This window comes from Littorina saxatilis, linkage group LG3 (genome assembly GCF_037325665.1).
Source record: "Littorina saxatilis isolate snail1 linkage group LG3, US_GU_Lsax_2.0, whole genome shotgun sequence".
In the NCBI taxonomy this organism is placed as follows: Eukaryota; Metazoa; Mollusca; class Gastropoda; order Littorinimorpha; family Littorinidae; genus Littorina; species Littorina saxatilis.
This window is the reverse complement of record NC_090247.1, coordinates 14,321,781-14,345,649: the sequence shown is the minus strand read 5'-3', so window position 1 is coordinate 14,345,649 and position 23,869 is coordinate 14,321,781. Positions and strand designations below refer to the sequence as shown.

The 23,869-nt window shown below is 41.9% G+C and overlaps 1 protein-coding gene across 1 annotated transcript; it reads left to right on the top strand.

Annotated features, from left to right (window-relative positions):
• The first annotated feature begins 7,462 nt into the window (after positions 1–7,462).
• On the top strand, positions 7,463–21,081 carry LOC138961107 (G2/mitotic-specific cyclin-B-like). Its single transcript, XM_070332706.1, has 9 exons — positions 7,463–7,651; positions 8,081–8,231; positions 10,347–10,415; positions 12,124–12,266; positions 12,921–13,025; positions 16,890–17,045; positions 18,290–18,448; positions 20,560–20,802; positions 20,918–21,081. Exons 1-9 carry the CDS (start codon positions 7,463–7,465, stop codon positions 21,020–21,022), a joined length of 1,320 nt encoding a protein of 439 aa, XP_070188807.1. The 3' UTR covers positions 21,023–21,081.
• The last annotated feature ends 2,788 nt before the right edge of the window (positions 21,082–23,869 follow it).

Below are 23,869 nucleotides of genomic sequence, written 5' to 3'. Positions count from 1 at the left end.
TGGTGTTGTCGCTCTGATGCACGGGGTCAGTGTTCTGTATTGTTTCAGTATTGTTGATTTTGTTTTGCATGATTATATACTCTTATTCTACTCTCTTAGACAATATGTGATAACCGGCAAGGTGCTGACTTTCGTTTGTGCATTGTTGATGGTGAATGCATGTTAATTTATTTTTAATATACTTTCCTATGTGATAACCAATGTGCTGTATTTTCTCAGTTTTGCTGAAGATCCACACGCTACAGAAATTCGTTCATTCCATCTGCAATTCACATCTTCAATTCTCAGGTGGGGCGGTAGATGCTGGTGTTGTACATATATTTACTCATTTTCCTTAAATAACATGTGATAACATTACTTCATAGCTAAGCACATGATTTTACCTATGGCACAACACAAATCTCTAGCCTCCCTCTCTGAGATGCGTTTGAAGACAGACTGTTAAAAGAGAATAAATGTATGTACATAATTATGATAGAATATTGATGTATGAATTGAAGAAATGTATAAGAACACAAGAATGTATGAATGACAAAGAACAAATGTTTATTTTTGAATGTTTTATGTATGTTTTATTACGGACACAAAAGCTCAGCAATGCAATTTCTCTTTTAGAGATTAATAATTAATTGTATTGTATTGTATTGTATTGTACACATTATACAGCATCTCTCTCACTCCCTCACACACACGCACACACCCACACCCACGCACACGCACACACACACACACACACACACACACACACACACACTTTCTCTTGTGTCACATTACATCGAAAGCAGCTGACCCAGTACACAGATATATATTTTTATTCACACCTGTCCGTCATGCGAAAAAAGCGTGTGCGAATGCACTGACCCATAACCGACACAGCTGAACCCTCCACTCCAACAAACAGCACCCGGTAACTATAGTTACCACGCACGTGAAAAAGGCAACAACGTTTTCAGAGTGGAACAGTGCACAATTTCAAATTGTAACCTTCGCACGACGTAAACAGCATATGGCAAGTCGTGTCATCGGCGTTTTTCAGGGATATCGTCCGACTGTTGTTGGGAACCTGCTAATTACTAATAATCAACACTATTAAGTATTGCGGAACGTCTGAAATGGTGGAAGTATTTAGTTTTTTGGTTGTTTGAATCACGTTTATTTCGCTTCAAACCGGCACGGTTGGCCTAGTGATAAGGCGTCCGTCCCGTGATCGGGAAGTCGTGGGTTCGAACCCACCGCCCTGATATGGCCCTTCGTGGTCGGCTGGGCGTTAAGCAAACAAGCAAACAAAGAAACAAACAAATTTCGCTTCAAAAGTAGGAGAAAGAAAGCATCCCGCGTTGATTGAGTTTTGTAAACGACAAACGTTAATTCTTAACTTGGTTTTCTTGTAGTCTCAAAGCACGTTTTCCCAAAATCGTTTGAGGATGAAAGTCGCTGGTTCCGGTTCAATGATTCTGATACTCAGGTGCAATGATACTGTTACCACATAACTCTCTTTTACTGCTGCGCAAACATCCTTTTTTTATTTTATATTTTTTACAATGTTTCCTTCTTCTTCTTGCGTTCGCCGTCACACCATCAGGTTAGTCTGCGAGACAATGTTTCCAAAAATCAAGTTTCACATATTAAAATCAGAGTACTTGAAAATAGGTGTTACATTTTCCAAGTCGAAATCTCTTTTGCTTTTTACTGTCATCACTTATTTGACATTACCTCATTAACTAAGTCTACCACATTTGTTATTTCCGTCAAATTTGTGAATAGCCGCTCAGATTTGCAACGTAACGGACGCCTGTCCGTCGTCAGCGCAGAGCTAGTCACAACACGTCGTTGTGTTCGTGTCACGCGCTGTTTGTTGTTTGAAACTCACTAACGTCAAGAAAGGGAAAAGGTTTTGAGCATGTCCTCACTGTCCGCACACCTCAGTGTTGTTTTCTGTGTGACTCGGTACAACGAGTGGTCACACAGCGATGAACTAATGTCTGACGGAGGTCTGCACTTACTGGGGAAAGCCGCTTCTGTCACGAAACAACGACGCACCTCTGGGTAAGTGAGAGATATATTTCACCACTGGGTTATATTCAAATTTAGCATCCAACCTTTCATCTCAAAGATGCGTCGCTGCACCCGTGGCTAAAGGGATATTTATTTCATCTCCGGGTACTATACACGTTTGACATCCCAACTTCGAAACTTAAAGCTATTGCAGGTTATTTATTTAACTGTGCGGAGAGGGAGGACCAGAACAGAACGTTTGTTGCCCACCCAAAATCGAGATAAAAAGCAATAAGTTGACTTAGAATTTTAATTCATTCCGTAGGCCTACATCCTACTTTGGTTCTCATGCACCAGAGACGGCTGTGTATCACAGGTACGAATACATAAAGTGTCAACATGCAGAGTGTATTGCTACTGTTTCTTTGTCCAGATTTAGATCGGCAACGGTTTGCACGATTTCGTTGACCGTTTTGCAAAATGCAATGTGGCATACGTGGTGTTGTACCAAAGAAGTTAGAGCAAGTTAAAATGATACTGATATGTACGCTTGTAAATGTGTATGTCACACACACACACTTGCGCATGCACAAGAGAGAGAGAGAGAGAGAGAGAGAGAGAGAGAGAGAGAGAGAGAGAGAGAGAGAGAGAGAGAGAGAGAGAGAGAGAGAGAGAGAGAGAGAGAGAGAGAGAGAGAAACATTGAAACATTGAACTTTATTACAGGAAAGATAGCATTAGGTCCGTAGGACCTTTCTTACAGCTAGTCCTGATCTAAGCAAAATGGTTATAATCGAAATGGGAATACATAGGAACAAAAAGAGAGAGAGAGAGAGAGAGAGAGAGAGAGAGAGAGAGAGAGAGAGAGAGAGAGAGAGAGAGAGAGAGAGAGAGAGAGAGAGAGAGAAACATTGAAACATTGAAACATTGAACTTTATTACAGGAAAGATAGCATTAGGTCCGTAGGACCTTTCTTACAGCTAGTCCTGATCTAAGCAAAATGGTTATAATCGAAATGGGAATACATAGGAACAAACTTTTTATGATGAAACGCAGACACACGCAATAATAGTAATATAAGAATAAGATCATTTTTTATCGACATGTGATATACAGATATACAACCATACATTATCAGAACACACACACACACACATATATATACACGCACACGCACACGCACACACACACAGAAGATCAACTAACTTATAAGGCAAGCCAACATAACACGACACACTAACCAAATAAAGGATCAGGTAGCAAAGTTTAAAAAAAAAAAAAAAAAAAATAAAAAAAAAAACCGTTCATGACCTAATATATACCATCTTAGATTATGAAGGAATCACCATGCCAATATAAAATGCAGTAATACTATCTTAGATACTAGAAGGAGTAATACACGAGAATGTATTCTTATCACACCAAGTTGACGCAAGACACATACATGCACATTTTCAGAAGGATAAAGCACACATACGTTTGAGCAACCAGGCACATTACATTAAAGTGATGTTTGAATGTATTTTTGCAGATGTGTTTTGAATGTTTTAAGGTTACTGGTCGATTTTAAGCATGTAGGTAGGGAGTTCCAGACATAAGCTCCCGAGTATGAAAGACTAGTTTTAAATATGTCAATGCGTGGCTTCGGGCAGGCCAGATTATGCTTGAAAGTGGAATACCGAGAAGGTGTTGATTGAAACAAGTGAGTTAGATATTCGGGTGCTTGGTCATGTAGGATCTTGTGCATGAAAACTGATTTATTAAATAAAAGCTGTTGTTTAAGTTGAGGTATATTGAGGGCTGTCAGTTTTGCGTCAGTAGTTAGTGATGGGTCAGGCATAATGAGTTTAGAGTTTATTGCTAAAACTCGCAAAGTTCATGACACTTGTCATGGACTGTTTGAGAAGCGAGTAAAATTTAATTCTCTTTTAGCTTTATACTCCGTTATCTGTTTTGTGTTGTTTGTAATAGTATTTTTGTCCTTATGTTAACCCACCCATCACCCCCCCCTCTCCCTTCCCCCCATTTCCCATAGTAAAGAAATGTATGTAATCACTTTGCACTTGTAGTGTTTTATTATTATTAGTATTAGTATTATTATTATTATTATTATTATTATTATTATTATTATTTATTATTATTGTTGAATTGTTTCTTGTATTGTTTTTGCTCTCCCTCACCCCTCACCTCCCTTTTCTGTACATAGTCTGATTTCTTTTTGTTTTAGTTCCTTTTATTTGGTGTTGAATGAAATGTGTTTTTATTGTGTTTTTTAATTTTCCATGTACCCTCACGGGGTTTTATTGGAATAAAACTTGACTTGACTTGACTTGACTTGACTTGTTAGAATACCCCGCATTTAAAAAATAACGCCAAGGAAGTGACGCACTATGCTGGTTAGAACGCCTACAGGTTCTGAGGCTTTTGTTTCCTAAATGATGATGTACTTTCCTTGGACTCTAAGAAATTTGTGTGTGTGTGTGTGTGTGTGTGTGTGTGTGTGTGTGTGTGTGTGTGTGTGTGTGTGGGGTGTAATCGGAGGGAGGTATCGCAAAAACACTGTGTCGGTTTAACCTAGAAAATTTATAACATTTTCCAAGAAATCCAAATTCACTCACGAGCAAAGAGCTATTACAAAGTCAGCAAGTGTTCACCAAAAATGGTTCGAAAGGGAGTCGATCCATGAACTGCTTGAAACCACACGGCGTTCTGGTGATCTACCGAGCAGTGTTAAAAACGTGGGTTTGTTAAATGTGTGTAGGTGAGCAGTGAAATGTGTAGGACATGTAGCATTACGTGTAGCACTGATGTGTGGCTGAGCAGTGAAATGTGTAGGACATGTAGCATTACGTGTAACACTGATGTGTGGCTGAGCGGTGAAATGTGTAGGACATGTAGCATTACGTGTAACACTGATGTGTGGGTGGGCAGTGAAATGTGTAGGGCATGTAGCATTACGTGTAACACTGATGTGTGGGTGGGCAGTGAAATGTGTAGGGCATGTAGCATTACGTGTAACACTGATGTGTGGTTGAGCAGTGACATGTGTAAGACATGTAGCATTACGTGTAACACTGATGTGTGGTTGAGCAGTGAAATGTGTAAGACATGTAGCATTACGTGTAACACTGATGTGTGGTTGAGCAGTGAAATGTGTAGGACATGTAGCATTACGTGTAACACTGATGTGTGGTTGAAGAGTGAAATGTGTAAGACATGTAGCATTACGTGTAACACTGATGTGTGGTTGAGCAGTGAAATGTGTAAGACATGTAGCATTACGTGTAACACTGATGTGTGGCTGGGCAGTGAAATGTGTAGGGCATGTAGCATTACGTTTAGCACTGATGTGTGGCTGGGCAGTGAAATGTGGAGGACATGTAGCATTACGTGTAACACTGATGTGTGGCTAGGCAGTGAAATGTGTAGGGCATGTACTGATGTAGCATTACGTGTGACACTGATATGTGGCTGAGCAGTGAAATGTGTAGGACATGTAGCATTACGTGTGACACTGATGCGTGGCTGAGCGGTGAAATGTGTACTAGGACATGTAGCATTACGTGTGACACTGATGTGTGGCTGAGCGGTGAAATGTGTAGGACATGTAGCATTACGTGTAACACTGATGTGTGGTTGAGCAGTGAAATGTGTAAGACATGTAGCATTACGTGTAACACTGATGTGTGGTTGAGAAGTGAAATGTGTAGGACATGTAGCATTACGTGCAGCACTGATATGTGAGCAGTGAAATGTGTAGGACATGTAGCATTACGTGTAACACTGATGTGTGGTTGAGCAGTGAAATGTGTAGGACATGTAGCATTACGTGTAGCACTGATATGTGAGCAGTGAATTGTGTAGGACATGTAGCATTACGTGTAACACTGATGTGTGGTTGAGCAGTGAAATGTGTAGGACATGTAGCATTACGTGTAACACTGATGTGTGGTTGAGCAGTGAAATGTGTAAGACATGTAACATTACGTGTAACACTGGTGTGTGGGCAGTGAAATGTGTAGGACATGTAGCATTACGTGTAACACTGGTGTGTGGGCAGTGAAATGTGTAAGACATGTAACATTACGTGTAACACTGGTGTGTGGGCAGTGAAATGTGTAGGACATGTAGCATTACGTGTAACACTGGTGTGTGGGCAGTGAAATGTGTAAGACATGTAGCATTACGTGTAACACTGGTGTGTGGGCAGTGAAATGTGTAAGACATGTAGCATTACGTGCAGCACTAATATGTGAGCAGTGAAATGTGTAGGACATGTAGCATTACGTGTGACACTGATGTGTGGCTGAGCGGTGAAATGTGTAGGACATGTAACATAACGTTTAGCACTGAAGTGTGTCTTTCTGCTTCTTTTGCAAACAACAGGAGGCGAACAAAGCAAGTGGACAGACTAGGAGGTAGGCCAATTTTACAGAGGAAATGGGATATTGGTTATGCATTCAGCAAATATGAAACACGTGTGTGTGTGTGTGTGTGTGTGTGTGTGTGTGTGTGTGTGTGTGTGTGTGTGTGTGTGTGTGTGTGTGTGTGAGTGTGTGTGTGTGTGTGTGTATGTGTGTGTGTGTGTATGTGATTATGGTGTGTGTGTGTGTGTGTGTGTGTGTGTGTGTGTGTGCGTGTGCGAGCATGTGTGTGTGTGTGTGTGTGTGTGTGTGTGTGTGTGTGTGTGTGTGTTCTCTTCCTCCTCCTCTTTCTTTTCTTTCTTTCTACATTCCTTCGCCTATTTCTCCATTTCTTAACGTGTCCCCTCTTTCCTTTTTTTCTCTGCATATTTTCTTCTTCTTCTTTGCCTCTTTCGCTCTTCCTCCCGTTCTCGTCATTCCTCTCTCTTTCTCCTTCTCCGACTCTTTTTACTCTTCGTTTCTTGTATGCTGTTATTCCACCGGACTTATCCTCCTTCTCCTCCTCCTCCTCCTTCTCCTCCTCCTCCTTCTCCTCCTCCTCCTCCTTCTCCTTCTCTGCGTTTTTATATTTAGTCAAGTTTTGATTTTTTCTTGTTCTTGTTCGTGTTCTTGTTCGTGTTCTTGTTCTTCGTGTTCTTGTTCGTGTTCTTGTTCTTGTTCGTGTTCTTGTTTTTGTTCGTGTTCTTTTTGTTCATCTAATTGTTCTTGTTCTTTTTCTTTTTCTTCTTCCTCTTCTTCTTCATCACCTTCTTGTTCTTTATGTTCATCTTGTTCTTGTTCTTGTTCTTCTTCTTCTTTTTCGTCTTCTTTTTCGTCTTCGTCTTCTTTTTCGTCTTCTTTTTCGTCTTCTTTTTCGTCTTCTTTTTCGTCTTCTTTTTCGTCTTCTTTTTCGTCTTTGTCTTCTTTTTCGTCTTCTTTTTCGTCTTTGTCTTCTTTTTCGTTTTCGTCTTCTTTTTCCTTTTCGTCTTCTTTTTCGTCTTCTTCTCCTTTTTTCCGTCTTCTTTTTCGTCTTCTTTATCACCTTCATTTTATTTTCTAGTTGACATGGCTAGCTCCGGGGAGTCCGTGGCGGCATCCAGTCGACGATTGGTCAATAACAAGCGTCGTATGACACGTGCTGCTGTTCTGCCTGACGTCACCAACCTTCCCGAGGTGCACCCGGATATGAAAGTGTCAAGGCGACAGACGATGGTCCACAAGTCCTCGTATCAACCTCCCGTTTCTAATTGTCAGGTAGTTGTTTGGAGTTTTTCTGACTTATCCTTCTGTGTCATGTATGTCTCACTGCCCCTGTCTGATTGTGTGTCTTTTTATATGCCCGTCCTTGTCTGTCTGTCTGTCACTCTGTCTTTGTGTCTTTCTCTTAGTCTCTCTGTCTTTCTCTTAGTCTCTCTGTCTTTCTCTCACTATCTGTCTTACTCTCTACCTCCCCCCCCTTTCTTTCTCCCTTCTCTGTTTTTTTCTATCTCTCTTTAGTTGAATGTTTGTAATTTTATAGATCTATTTATCGACTTCTTATTCAGTTCTTTATTTACCGATATCTCATTGTTTTTTGTTTAGATCAAAACTTCGAAAGTTGACTTCTTGATTGCTTCACGTTGATTAATTGATTAATTAATTTCTTACTTAATGTGTTCGGTTGTCCATTGTGTCAATGAACAGGGCAAAACGAACAGCCAAAAATGCTTCCTGGCACCATTCAGCGGCGGTCATGGAATCAAGAACAGTATCGTCACTTGCGAGAACCAGGGCTTGCCAGTTAGAGCTGCTAAGATTGCTGCCAAGGCCAAACTGAAAGCAACCATTACTCCGTGTAAGTCGATCGCTTGTTTTTGACATTTTGTCTTAAGCCTCAATACTGGGCAAAGCCGCCCTGATATGGCCCTTCGTGGTCGGCTGGGCGTTAAGCAAACAAACAAACAAACTGGGCAAAGTGTTCTCCGTCAGTGTTAGTTTTAACGTGCGTATTGTTTTGGTTTTTTTGTCATACAACGAGTTGTTTCATTGGATTGTCTTGCACCATCGTCGCCTTTGCTGAGGAAATGCTTTTACAGTTTGAGGAAAATATTTCCTGCAAAAACACAGTTGCATATCTGTTGACGATATTTGAAAGCCTAGTATGAATCATACAATCTTCATACTTTCCTAAGTCAAAGCACCATGGCATATAATAATAATAATAATAAATGAGCATTTATATAGCGCAACATCATAACTTTACAATTATGCACTTTGCGCTTGACACATTTAAAATTAAAACACAGTTATACAAGCATTTACATCTACATTCATAGTCAACAACGCTTAATTAAAAGCATACACCATTAAACATACATTACAAAAAATTCTTCCACTAACTAAGTAATAAAAACATGAATAAAATAGGTAGTGAAAACAAGGAAATGCCTGCTGAATACCCTTAATCAAACAGAACATGTTATCAACAATACTGCCCGAGATGTTTATATACATTATCACATTTGATTATCACTAAAACAACAAATGCACTACATGTAGCCTACTGATGGACTGAGAAAAACAAAATCAGGGGTTGTATTTCTTGAAGAGGTGTGTTTTAAGTGCTCGTTTGAATGCTTGTGGTGACTGAGAGTGGCGGATGTGAAAGGGGAGAGAATTCCATTGTGTGGGTGCGCAGAAAGTAAAAGTGCGTTGTCCGTATGTTTTGGTTTTCGTGTGTGGAATGGTATGGATGCGACAGTCAGAAGAGGCACGGAGTTGTCTTGCTGGAGAATAGACGGTGAGGAGTTCAGAGGAGTAAGCAGAAGGCGAGCCAGAAAAGAAGTTAAAGCAGAGGGTGGACAGTTTGTAGTCAATGCGGGCTTGAATAGGTAACCAGTGCAGTGTGCGAAGAAGTGGTGTTGCGTGATCTCGTTTTCGTGCTTTGAGAATGAGGCGTGCTGCCGAGTTTTGGACTTTTTGTAGTTGATGCAGGAGGTACAGGTGATCTTTATTTGGTGTTTAACGTCGTTTTTAACCACGAAGGTTATATCGCGACGAGGGAAAGGGGGGGAGATGGGATAGGGGAAAGGGGGAGATGGGATAGAGCCTCTTGTTAAGTGTTTCTTGTTCACAAAAGCACTAATCAAAAAATTGCTCCAGGGGCTTGCAACGTAGTACAATATATGACCTTACTGGGAGAATGCAAGTTTCCAGTACAAAGGACTAAACATTTCTTACATACTGCTTGACTAAAATCTTTACAAACATTGACTATATTCTATACAAGAACCACTTAACAAGGGTAATGAGTGAAGAATTTTATGGGTGAGAAAAGGAAAGTAAAAGGACTTTGGGGAGGCAGAAATAGAGAAGAAACAAGAAAAAGATCCTAATTAGGTTCACGGCATCGAGAGTGATGCGACCTTCTCTCAGAAGTTAGTAGAGAAGGCTCCCCCATCCACCACCTGGGGGATGCGCCTCTACGCCAATTAGGGGGCGCGAGGGGTACAGGGGACAGCCAGAGAGAAGAGAGTTGCAGTAGTCAAGTTTAGAAAGAACAAAGGCATATAGGAAGAACATGTTTCTGTTCTTTCCTTGCAAGACCTTTGCTGAACTCGGAAAGTACAAGGAGGGTGTTTCATATGGCAGCCGACAAAAAAAGGGGAACAACGTTTTGTTGTGCGTTTCGGGTGTTCATTTCTTTGCACACTTCGGTCATTTGTAGCTTGCTAGGAGGCTGGCTGCTAGGTCGGTTGGTTTCATGAATTCCTTTGGATGCCGGTTGGTTTCACGAATTTCCTGAAAAGAGCCATGACTATATTTGACAAGGGAACGCTTTTTCTAAGCTTTTAGGATTGTCTGAAAATAAATTGGCTGTTTAAACAAAACAAAACGTGTTTTTTTTTTTGGGGGGGGGGTGCGGATTGAACTTATCAAGCATGTATATTTACTATTTTTACTTTTACAGTTGTCCGCAAGAAGAGACAGCCCTTCAAAGTATCCTATGCATCTGAGTCGGATACCAGCATTCCATATGGTGAGTCAGTATTTGGTCGCATTAACTGTACTGATGGAGGGACGGGGGGGGGGGGGGGGGGGCTTGTCAAGTTCCTTTTAATGATCCGTTATAATAATGTAGTTTCGTCATGTCTTGATCTGATCCATACGAATACTGGAGACAAATACAAGTCCCTGTAATCCTGCGTCTCTTACGTTTCATTGTCTTCATGCATTCACAACACGAGAAGACAGATACAAGTCCCGTTAATGATTCCTCGATTACATTACATGTTCTGTATGCCTGCAACCACATAAATGGGAATGGTATTACATTGACAAGTGGCAATCTCCAGGATTAGCCTTGCCAAGGCCACTAAAAGAAGAATCCATTTTGAGATGTGTGTTCCATATGACTACGGAATGTTCACACGGTTAAATCTGGACGATGTCGCATGCATGCTGCTCTGCATAACTTAAAACGGATTGCACTGGTTTCTTTCACCACAACTAAAAGACAAAATAAATCAACGTGTTTACAGGAGAGAAAAAACAACAACCGAATAGTAGTAGATAAGATAAGATAAGATAAGATAAGATAAGATAAGAAAACTGTAATGTCCATTTTCATTGTACACAGACATGGAATTTTTTCTTTTGGCACCACATCGCATTTCTAATAAGACAAACACACGATCATTAAGCATAAATACACTACTAAGATTAACTTATAACATGAGCATTTAAGCAATAAGCATCATTAATATATATCACAGTCACTGACGCTCATAACAGCGGATGCGAACAGTAGCAAATATAGTAGAATAAAGGAAAGAGAGGTGAGATATGTTAATCTCAGAATCTGGCTCCTCAAGTGATAGTGTACATTTGCACCAATGGCGATTTACAACCAAGCCCTGGCTATATACAGTCGAACCTGTCCAGAACGGCCACACAAGGGACGAAACATACGTGTTCGTTATAGACAGGTTGTCACTAAGTAAAGGTGAATTTAAAAACATCTTCTGGGATTATTTTTAGATTGTCGTTATGGACAGGTGGTCGTTAATTAGGGGTAGTCGCGAGGGCAGGTTTGGATGAAGTTGCACAACATTGTAGACAAACAGAATGAGACGTGAGATTTGATGTCACATTCTCGGTATCTGAAATGATAGCGTATCTTTGCAGAAGAACCGTCGGATGTAGCAGCCACACGAGGGACGAAACAAAAGTGTTCGTTATAGACATGTATCTGAAATGATAGCGTACCTTTGCAGAAGAACCGTCGGATGTAGCAGCCACACGAGGGACGAAACAAAAGTGTTCGTTATAGACATGTATCTGAAATGATAGCGTACCTTTGCAGAAGAACCGTCGGATGTAGCAGCCACACGAGGGACGAAACAAAAGTGTTCGTTATAGACAGGTATCTGAAATGATAGCGAATCTTTGCAGAAGAACCCTCGGATGTAGCAGTCACACGAGGGACGAAACAAAAGTGTTCGTTATAGACATGTATCTGAAATGATAGTGTATCTTTGCAGAAGAACCGTCGGATGTAGCAGCTACACGAGGGACGAAACAAAAGTGTTCGTTATAGACAGGTATCTGAAATGATAGCGTACTTTGCAGAAGAACCGTCGTGAGGCCTGATTGGATGTAGCAGCCAAAAACTGTAGACAACTAGAATGAGACGTGAGATTTCACGTCACAATCTGGGAATCTCAAATGATGGCATATCTTTGCAGATGAACCTATGGAGATTGACAACCAAGCCTTATTTACGGATGTATTCGAAGAGCGCGTGCCCAAGAGGATCGTTGACATTGATAATCATGACGACTACTTCCTGTGTCCCCAGTACGCTCAAGACATCTTCTATTACTTGAAGGTGGGTAATCGTGGTGCGCGTGTGTGTGTGTGTGTGTGTGTGTGTGTGTGTGTGTGTGTGTGTGTGTGTGTGTGTGTGTGTGTGTGTGTATGTGTGTGCATGTGAGTGTGCGGGTGTGCGTGCGCAAACATGCGTGCGTTCGCATGTGAGTGTCTGTGCCCAGCCATCTCGATGGCTGACTTGCTGTGTTTTTGTATGTGCGTAAATGTGTAAACGTTTGTGTGCCTACATTATATTAGACGCGTGCGTTTGATGCGTGTGTGTCTGTGCTTGTATGTGATCGCATGCGTTTATGTGTGTTTGAAAGTCCGTTTGACTCGCTATGTCTTTGTCTGTGTACGATATGTGTTATAGTTCGATGTGTTTGTCTCAAGCCTTGTAATCTTTCAGAATGGTTATATGTGGTCATGTTTGCATGTTGACGATTTTGTGATGAAACAAACATCGACCGTAAGCAAACCAGGGGCGGATCCAGGGGGGGGGGGTGGTACCCTCTAGCCTAAAATGCCCCCCTAGGAGGTTCGAACGCTTCGCGCCCTCAACTAAACGCCGTCATCGAATTGTCCCAAAAAGAAATTTGACCCCCCCCCCCCTTTAAAAATGATGTGATCCGCCGCTGCAAACACTAGACTTCAACTGCTCTTTGTGTTACAGACCCGTGAGAATCTAGTGCTTCTTCCACAAGACCATCTGTCGATCAATCCGGATGTGACTTCACAGATGAGGGGGATTCTCGTGGATTGGTTGATACAGGTTCAGGTCAGGAGTGTATTCTGTTTGTGGGTGTATGGCTTTAATTGTGTATGTGTGTCTGTCTGTCTGTGTTTGCCCATAATGTGACCCGTTCTCACAAAATGATAGATAGGTTGATTTTTAACATCCTGTGATATGTACAGGCTAAGAAAGTACAGAGGATGTAAGTTGCAAGTGAGTCGTAACAAAAATGATTTTGTTCCTTTAGTTTAAAGCTACTAACCAGCATGTCGACCATTTTGAGAAAATCACTTTTGAAGTTATCACACTGAAAACAGTTTTTTCCCTAGGTAGCAACCTAGGTAATACTTTTGTTTTGCCGTTACAACCGTTATGATTGGCTTTCTATGAAAGTCTTGGTGCCCCAGATCAAAATTTAGTCCTTGACCTTTCCAACGATGTTTTATTCGCGGGGGTTCTGCAAATAATCAGTTTGACAATGTGGCCTTGTGTGGCCTTTGTTTACAAGAAAGGGACGCTTTCGGGTCGATAGTATAGGTATCAATAATAATAATAATAATAAGAACATTTATATAGCGCTAAATCAAAAACTTTCGTTAAAAAGGCTTGCTCTAAGCGCTTGACATCTAAACTAAAACGTCATTCACACTCTTTACAATGATGTACAAGAACTTCATGTCACACTCTTTCATTCAGTATTCAATAACATCATGTTTATGCATTTTAAAGATGATTTTGACCACGTGCAGGCAGTATTTGGTAAATCAAGCATATAGTTCTCTCTGAAACAGCCCCAAAAGTGTATCATTGAATCAACCATATTGACCCTCACCACCTTATTATGTTCGCTGAGCAGCTGGCCGCCAGCGACTTATCTATCATTTTGTGCGAACGGGTCACATATTCTAAATGTTACCTAAGACGCATTAATGATTGCAAGAATTATGAACAAATTGTTGACGGTGTCAATGTTCTATATATACTTTGTTGTCCAGGCGATTTTATTATTTTGTTTTTTAAGGGGGTGGGAGGGGGGGGGCTTTTGGATGTTGTTCACTAATGTTTTTGTTTTCTCATAGCACTGTTAACAGAATGTTGACATGGTATAATCCTAGGATCCTACAAGTTATTACACAACGTCGTTTGCTTAGTTCAGATGCTTGTATGTGTTGTCATGACAGTGCTGACAGTGCGTTATCATGGCACTGTTGATTTAACCTATGGTCTGTCCTGTCTGAAGATCCTGTTGACAGGTATGAACCTTATCGCAACCAGTTGGCGTACAACCTGATCACTCACTCTTAATAGATTGATTTGTATTGACAGCATGCTCAGGGCTCCCCACGGACGCCCCTCCTAGTGCGTCCCGGGACCCCCACTTTTAAATTATAGAGGGTCCATGGGCCCCCACTGCAGTATTTGAGAGGGTCCCAAGGGTCCAAAAGCCGAACAGTCCCAGTGTACTTATAAAACATTGTGGTCACGTATAGTGTACTGCGAAGTGTCGATTGCAGTCTGAAAATGGGATCTACGGTACGCACGATAAAGGAAATTTCGTGCGTCCCAGGACCCGCTTTTATAGAAATCTAGTGCGTCCAGGGACCCCCTCCATAAATTTCTAGTACGTGTTTTCGGCTTCTAGTTCTAGTGCGTATAGGACGCAGGGACGCGCGCTATGGGGAGCCTTGATGCTGGCAGTGTGTCGTTTGCCATTCTATTGATAGACTGTTAATAGAAGATGCTCGGAAATAACTCTCTCGGGGTTGTATTGGTTGTGGAAGAGTAAATACTCCTGCTTTTAGTGAGTCAAACTTTCCCACGTGAGATTATAGACCAGTCACTAGCGAGGGGTGTGTCTGATACACTTGGACAAGGACAACGTGCAAAAAAAGCTTGCCTCACTTAAAGGTCTACAATTTTATACCGAAATCGCCATTTGACCATTAAAATGCAGAGTCTATTATCTACAAATATCAACAATGCACCCCCTTTCGATCAGGAAAGACGAAGCCAGTGTAGCCGTTTGAAAATTCATTGTAGTATTCCAGCGTAGTACTCATAGTATGATATCCTTATTTGGAAAATGCCAAGCGCAAAACTCCTCTCAAATCCCGTGCATTTCGTGCGTTTAAAAAAAAGCGTGGACAGCGCTCCAGTGTCAAACTGTTGCTGCACTTGTTTGGGCGTTGCTATAAGCATAGTGACATGAATTTGATTGGTCAGTATTTTTAGGCAAAGCACATGTTCTCAGCAAACAGAAAACAAAATATTGGAAGCGTGAGTCACGCTACCCAAAAATAAAATCTTTTTTTTACATATTTTTTCCCCATGGTTCATTCATCATCTGACATAACTTTTTAGCGAAATCTAACCATAAGATTATTGAAAAAAAGCAAAAATGTAGACGACCACCTTTAAGGCAAGAGTATTCACCCGAGTTATTTCCGGAATTCGTTTATTGGCAGTGTGTGACAAAGTTGAAAGCATGCTTGTCATAAGCTTATAAACTTGATGACAGCCTGTTGACAGAATGCTGCATGGCAGAGAATCGACAACGAGCTACTTGACAACATTTTGATGAATTGCTACTTGCAAGCATGTTGAAATAATAGCAGTATTGACACAACATGTACTTAAAAGTACCTGGTAGAAAACAACATGTTGACAGAGTGTTGACATGGTGTTCTAGCGTGTTGTCAGAGTGTCGACATGGTGTTCTAGCGTGTTGTCAGAGTGTCGACATGGTGTTTTAGTGTTTTGACAGATCGAGTGTTGACGGAGTGTTGTCAGAGTGTTGTCAGAGTGTTGACATGGTGTTCTAGCGTTTTGACGGAGTGTTGACATATGGTGTTCTAGCGTTTTGACAGATCGAGTGTTGACGGAGTGTTGTCAGAGTGTTGTCAGAGTGTTGACACGGTGTTCTAGCGTTTTGACAGAGTGTTGTCAGAGTGTTGACATTGTGTTCTAGCGTTTTGACAGAGCGTTGACAGAGTGTTGTCAGAATGTTGTCAGAGTGTTGACATTGTGTTCTAGCGTTTTGACAGAGCGTTGACAGAGTGTTGTCAGAGTGTTGACATTGTGTTCTAGCGTTTTGACAGAGCGTTGACAGAGTGTTGTCAGAGTGTTGACATTGTGTTCTAGCGTTTTGACAGAGCGTTGACAGAGTGTTGATAGTGTTCTAGCGTGATGCCAGTGTTGACATGGTGTTCTAGCGTGTTGACAGAGTGTTGACTATGTTGCCATGGTGTTCTAACATATTAACATAGTGTTGATAGAGTGTTATTTATTTGACATTGTGTGCTTGGTAGTTGACAGAGCGTTGACAGAGTGTTGTCAGAGTGTTGACATGGTGTTCTAGCGTTTTGACAGAGCGTTGACAGAGTGTTGATGGAGTGTTGACATTGTGTTCTAGCGTTTTGACAGAGCGTTGACAGAGTGTTGTCAGAGTGTTCACATGGTGTTCTAGCGTTTTGACAGAGCGTTGACAGAGTGTTGATAGAGTGTTCACATGGTGTTCTAGCGTTTTGACAGAGCGTTGACAGAGTGTTGATGGAGTGTTGACATTGTGTTCTAGCGTTTTGACAGAGCGTTGACAGAGTGTTGATAGAGTGTTGACATGGTGTTCTAGCGTTTTGACAGAGAGTTGACATGGTGTTCTTGCGTTTTGACAGAGCGTTGACAGAGTGTTGATAGAGTGTTGACATAGTGTTCTTGCGTGATGACAGTGTTGACATGGTGTTCTAGCGTGTTGACAGAGTGTTGACTGTGTTGCCATGGTGTTCTAACATATTAACATAGTGTTGACAAGAGTGTTATTTGACATTGTGTGCTTGGTTGTTGACAGAGTGTTGACTTGGTGTTGACAGAGTGTTGACTTGGTGTTGACATGGTGTTCTAGCGTGTTGACAGACGCACGAGCAGCTCGAAGAAGAGACGCTACAGTTGTGTGTGATCATCACTGACCAGTTCCTGTCTCGAGCCACGGTGCCCTTGGCCAATCTTCAACTAGTGGGCATCACTGCTCTCCTGATCGCCGCCAAGTATGTGGAGAGATTCCCGCCTACGGTGAGTTGATACATTACTTATACCGTTACGGTAGTAGTAGTTTGGCACTGTGTGTGTTGAGTGCGTTAGTGTGAGACTCTCTGTCTGTGTGTCAGTGTGTCTGTGTGTGTGTGTCTCTCTCTCTCTCTCTCTCTCTCTTTTTTTCTTTCTCTCTCTTTCTCTCTCTCTCTCTCTCTCTCTCTTTCTTTTTCGCTCTCTCTCTCTCTCTTTCTCTTTTTCTCTCTCTTTCTCTTTTTCTCTCTCTTTCTCTTTTTCTCTCTCTTTCTCTCTTTCTTTCACTATCTCTCTCGTTCTCTGTCTCTCACTCTCTCTCTGTGTCTCTCTGTCTCTGTCTGTCTTTTTCTGTCTGTCTCTGTCTCTGTCTCTGTCTGTCTGTCTCTCTGTCTCTCTCTCTCTCTCTCTCTCTCTCTCTCTCTGTCTCTCTCTGTCTCTCTCGCTCTCGCTTTCTGTCTGTCTCTCTGTGTCTCTCTCTTTCTCTCTGTGTGTCTCTCTGTCTCTCTCGCTCTCGCTTTCTGTCTGTTTGCATCCCCCCTCCGTCCCCGCGCCTCTCTCTCTCTCTTTCTCTCTCTCTCTCTCTCTCTCTCTCTCTCTCTCTCCGTCTCTCTCTCTCTCTCTCCGTCTCTCTCTCTCTCTGTGTCTCCGTTTCTCTCTCTCTCTCTCTCTCTCTCTCTCTCTCTCTCTCTCTCTCTCTCTCTCTCTCTCTCTCTCTCTCTCTCTCTCTCACTCTCTCTCTCTCATGGCGTCACTCTCTGCGGGAGGTAAAGGGATATTTTTTCATGTTTCAAACCTTTCGATTTTGTTGTTTGTATGACAGTATGTGCCCCTTTCCATCTCTGCCCGTCTTTCTTTGTATTTAGTCTTCTCTTTCCCTTCGTTAGTTAAGTCCCTATACTGAGTCTGAACTAGTACGTTTATACCATTGCCATCCTAACAATTAATATGCCACACTTTTAGAGTTGCTAGACCGTTTTGCCTAAGAATAACATAGAAATCAGTCTGGATTTAAAAGTAAAGTATTTTCTGGTACAGTGCAGTGGAACCTCTCTTTTAAGAAACACCCCTGCCCACCCCGATTTGAAATGCGTACCCTTTCTTTTTAAGACCCACTTTCTCAGACATACTTTTCATAGCCTTTGCAATCCCCCTCCCCCCCCCCCCCCCCCCCCCCCATTTAACGACTCCCTTCTCTTTAAGACCTTATTTTCTCAAAATGTTCCACTGTATCTTCATGTTCGTGGTCACAGGTGGGCACGCTGTGTGCCCTGACAGCGGGCACGTACAGTGAAATGGACGTACTGGACTTGGAGAAGCGTGTTCTGATCGCGCTGCAGTTCGACCTGTCCTTCCCCATACCCCTCTTCTTCCTGCAGAGGTTCCTCATGGTCCACCAAGACGATGTTCAGGTCAGTTCTGTGGCCATGCATGTTTAATGAAAAGACCGAAAAGTACTGTACTCACGTTTTTACGAAGAGGACGGCACTGATGGACAAAAATACAAAGGGTTGGACTCTTGTGTCTTCTTCCGGTAACGTAGATGACGAAACAAATCAGAACCAAAAGGAAGAAGACAGACCGATGTGTTTGTGCATTAGAGTCGTTCCCTGTTCGTAACTACGTGAGTACAGTACTTTGTGGTCATTTTATTTCTCTTTATTCCCCCCTCTGCTTCTTTACCTCTGTAAACTTGTAGAGCTAGTTATTTTTCGATAATGACCCAGCAACCAAACAAATAACGAGCCAGCAACAGCCTGAATCCTCGATAGTGCAATGGGTTGAGAAGCTGTTCTGTTTTGGTACTACTTTTGCGACTGAAAAGTTCCGAACGCTCTATACGTACGAAATATACATCTCTGGAGCAAACAATACAAACATACCGCATTTAAATTAACAACTACAGGCCTGAACACATGAATCTCCATATGAAATCCATGAGTTAGGTTGTTTTCTGAATCTAGATCTGCCGTGCACACACCGTTCATCACAAGCAAATTCCCAAGGCAAGTAACTCATACTCTTGCCGACAAGAGTAGTTCCCCTTCTTTTAACGCAGTTTCTTCGACAACACTGACTGCAATCCGACGGTCAGTTTTCAACAATATTTCATTTTATAAACAGATCACACGCAACCAAATGCACACATCTCATCAATTTAAACAACATAAAGCGGTTTCATACACTATTTTCCCCAGAAAACTGAACTTCATACAGTAATTAACGTTGGAACACGGGTGCAAAAGTTCGTCTGCTAGTCCCATTTGACGAAAGAACATTATCCTACACGATACTAAAACATAAACAGAACACACAATATCTGCCTTTACCGCCACAGCAGAATAACAGCATATCTGTGTACTTGATTTTAGTCTAAAACAGGGAAACTGACAAGAAGTGTTAACAGAATGGAATGATTTGCACGGAACTATACAACCGCGCATTAATCGATCGCCTGCGCAGGTTGACTGGTTGAGTGATTCGGATTCGATCAAACTTTCGCACAAAAACTCCTGTTTTCTTTGAATAACTGAAGAAAGGAGGAATAAAGAGGTTACACACCTCGTCTCAGTGATTATTAAAAATAATGGTCTCAGTTCGCGGTCATGAAAAAGCTCGCTGAAGCTCGCATTTTTCATGATCCGCCAACTTCGACCATTATTTTTAATAATCACTGAGACTCGGCATGTAACCTCTACTTCACACGCGCAGTCACCATTGGTTGTTTTTGGCTCACGTAAGTGTAGCCTATGCGATCGTAACTTTGTCTGTCTGTGCGTGCGTGCGTATGTGCGTGCGTGCGTGCGTGCGTGCGTGTGTATGTCTGTGGTAGAAACTCTAACATTTGAAGACGTCACATTACATTGACGTCACATTATGACGTAAGAGGGTTAGACGTCACGCGAAGGAAGTACTGAAAGTCTCGGTCATTATTATTTTGAGCGGGCCGAGACTAGTTGGCAGTCGTGTCCCTGTAAGTAGGCTACATGCAGACAGACAGATCTAGATCTAGTGTCTCGCTTTCTTGCACAGTTTCACCTATGCTCTTTCTGTGTGTGTGTGTGTGTGTGTGTGTGTGTGTGTGTGTGTGTGTGTGTGTGTTACTGTTTGTCGATTTCTTACGTGAGCCTTGATGGCTTCGCCTCTTGTTTTCTCTGTCATGCTTGTTTACCTGAATAGACTGCTCTGATTTGGTACGCCTTGCTGGTCGGCTCGCTTGGACATTTTGTGGTCACATTAGTTAACCATCAAGTGAAATAGGGACACGTATTTTGTATCAAACGTGCTTGCATGTACTATTCTGGCTTGAAACACTATTATTCAATTTTGATAGCGTGATACAGTGTACATTATTTGACATTTGGGATCCGTACTCAAGCATATTATGCTTATACTTGCAAATGCTAAGTTTCAACAGAACAGAAACTTAGTACGGGACCCCCGCCTCCTGATCCAGCCCTGCCTCAAGCGAAACATGAGATAGCTTGAAGACTGACATTCTGACTTCTGTCGCGACATACAGGTGGAGAGACTGGCGCGCTACCTGGTGGACCTGAGTCTTCCCAGCATCTACCTGGTGTCCGTGCCGCCCTCCATGTTGGCCGCCAGCGCCCTCTACGTCGCCCGCTCCGTCTGGTTGCCCGAGGAGCCCGACGCGTGGAGCCCCGGGCTGGTGTTCTACAGCGGGTACCGGTCCGAGCACTTCGCGGACACCGTGAGGCTCCAGGCCAAAATGCTACTGCGTGCTGGCGTTTCTAAATATCAGGTGTGGACTTTTGTTTTGTTGTGTTGTTGTTGTTGTTGTTGTTGTTGTTGTTGTTGTTGTTGTTGTTGTTGTTGTGATGTTTTCAACTTTGTTGTTGTTGTTACTGTGTGTGCAGGCTGCGCGACAGAAGCACTCAGAAGAACGGTGTTACGGTGCCATTAGCGCGGATCCTGTGTTGGAGGATCATCCTGCTCTCGTAGAGCTTGCCAGGGGCGACTAGTAGACTTTACGTCATCAACTGAAGTAGTGACGATGGAACAGATGACGTCGCAGCTCAAACTTGTTCAGAATGTGTTTGTCTTGTTGAATGCTTGTGTTTTCCCCCGTCTGTCTTGTCTCTGCGCTGTGTGTTTTCTGTCTGTCGTCTTTGCCCTCCCCCCATCTGTGTCTCTACCTCTGTCTCCATCGCTGTCTCTGTCTCTCTGTGTCTCTGTCTGTCTGTCTGCCACTCTGTCTGTCTTTCTGTCTGTCATTGTCTGCCAACATATCTGTCTCCGTCTCTGTCTCTATTTACGTCTCTGTCTGTCTGTCTGTCTGTCTGTCTGTCTGTCTGTCTACCTCTGTCTGTCTATTTTCGTCATACAACGGGATTGTAAAGCAGATTGATTTTGCAATAAAAACATGAGATGACATTTTTCTTGTCATCTTTGACAGGATACTACTTCATTGTAACACACTAGTGTGTTTGTGCGTCGTAATCAAATCAGATTGTTTAATTATTTTGTTCATGTTTGCATTTAGAACACCTGTCTTTGAGAAAGTGCTGATTTGAAACAATATTGTATGTGTCAGCGGATTTGTTGCATTGATTGTTTGTGAACCGTTTTGTCCGAGTAATCTTTGGATCATGCTCAAATTTGCTGCGTTTTCTAATGGATAGATATATAAAGCGTTGCTGAAAAGTAAACTGTGCATTAGTGAGCAAGAAAACCGGTAACCCTGAAACGCGAAAAGAAGAATGACATTAATGTTTGTTTGCGTGATCTTTTCATCATCATGCGCTTGTCATGCTTTTGCTTCAAAAGGCGACCTGAACATAGACGCTATTTAGAAATATCTATGTTGGGTTAGTTGCGGTTGTGAAAGAGTGAATTAATGCAAATGAAAAGTATGAGGCATGCTTTTCCACGTGACATTATGGGCCAATCACTAGGGAAGTATGTGTCTCCACACGTGGTCCTTTTGACTGCATAAAGATTGTTCTGCATAAAAGAACTAGTGTCTGTCTGTGTATCTCTGATTGTCTGACTGTCTGTCTGTCTGTTTGTAAGTGAGTATGTGTTTGTGTGTTTGTCAATCAGCCTCTCTCTCTCTCTCTCTCTCTCTCTCTCTCTCTCTCTCTCTCTCTCTCTCTCTCTCTCTCTCTCTCTCTCTCTCTCTCTCTCTCTCTAGTACCGTATGGTATAGTGTAGTGTGTGCCACCTACGTGCCAAAGGTTGATTTCTGTATTTATGCATGTTATTGTGCATGTTGAACATCGCTAAGCGGCACTGCTCTAGTGCTCGAGCCAGACCTCAGTCAACGCAAGCCTTCCTTCTCCGTCACTATTGTACATTATGAGTGATTAAACTAATGAACTATTGACGGAATAAGTTAATGAAATAGCCACTTGTTGGGAGAAATTCATATAAATTAAAAACATTTTTCTCTCCTTATCTTGGGCTATTTACAAATGCTGACATTGATGACGATTTTCAGTGAAAACAAAAAACAGCATCAGAAAAAAAAAAATTAACAACACAATGATCTCTTTGGCGTGTTTTTTTTCTTCTTGTGGTTGAAGTGTGCGTGTGTGTGTGTGTGTGTGTGTGTGTGTGTGTTTACGGGAGAGAGAGAGAGAGAGAGAGAGAGAGAGAGAGAGAGAGAGAGAGAGAGAGAGAGAGATCTGTAAGCATGTGTTGGTGTTTTGCAATAATTTATTTCTCAATTTGAAGCTTTAAAAGCGTCGTGTTTCTGTCGGAATGGCAATGCTCCAAATGAATGGAAGGATGAGTAACTCTGTCAGGGAAACAGACAGCTATTTCATGAGTAGTCTCCCATCTTACCGCATGCAACTTTTTTGCCGAGAGGAAGTAAAACTCTGTCACGCACTTACTCCCCCTTGCCTGTCATTCAGTATGTGTGCTTTGAGCATATTTTATGCATTATGTTTCTCAACATTGGCCCCTCTGTTGCTATTTTTTTTTCTCTTCTATTTCTGTCGGACTTACTGCCCTTTGCCTCGTATTCAATCATGTGCGATGATGCTATTTAACAAAAAATAATGTGTGTGTTAACTTCTGATCAAAAGAACATGCAAACACAAATATAACCCAATACCAGTCGATTGACGCTTGATGATGAAGAGTTTTCAGCGACCCCACAGGCAGTTTCTCACCGTAATTAGAACCTCACCAAAAGGGGAGCGACGATGCTAAAACTCAATCGCACCCCCTCCCCCCTCTCTCTCTGTCTCTGTCTCTGTCTCTCTCTGTCTCTCTCTCTCTCTGTCTCTGTCTCTGTCTCTCTCTGTCTCTCTCTCTCTTTCTCACTCTTGTCTCTGGCTCTATGTCTGTCTGTCTGTCTGTTTTTCTGTCTGTCTGTCTCTGCTCAAGTGTGTGTGTGTTGTGTGTGTTCTGTGTGTTTGTTTAAGCAACCGTTTTGCTTTGCCCTAATAGCTTAGTAATAGCGTTGTGATATGAAGAGCCATCATAATGAATTTCGTCTCATATCACGCCTACGCATTGGTTTATGTGACGTCACTGAACTTACTTTCTCTCAATTTTAAATAAATATGCACCATTTCCTGAAAATTGGAGAAGAGAGCAACAAAAAAACAAACAAAAACAAAAGAGAAAGAGAAAAGAAAGAAAAAACGAAAAAGGAAATCACAACACAAACTTTAATTGCATTTTTGTGTCATTTTACATTTTTCAAAAAGATTTCCAGTTCAAAGATAATGACATAATGGTAATTTAAAAGGGAGGAAGGAGGAAAAAAAAAAAAAAGAACCTGAACGACTCACAATCCATTATAAACGTAAGCCTTTGAGGGGTTTATTGCCAAAGAAAGAAAGAGAGAAATAAAA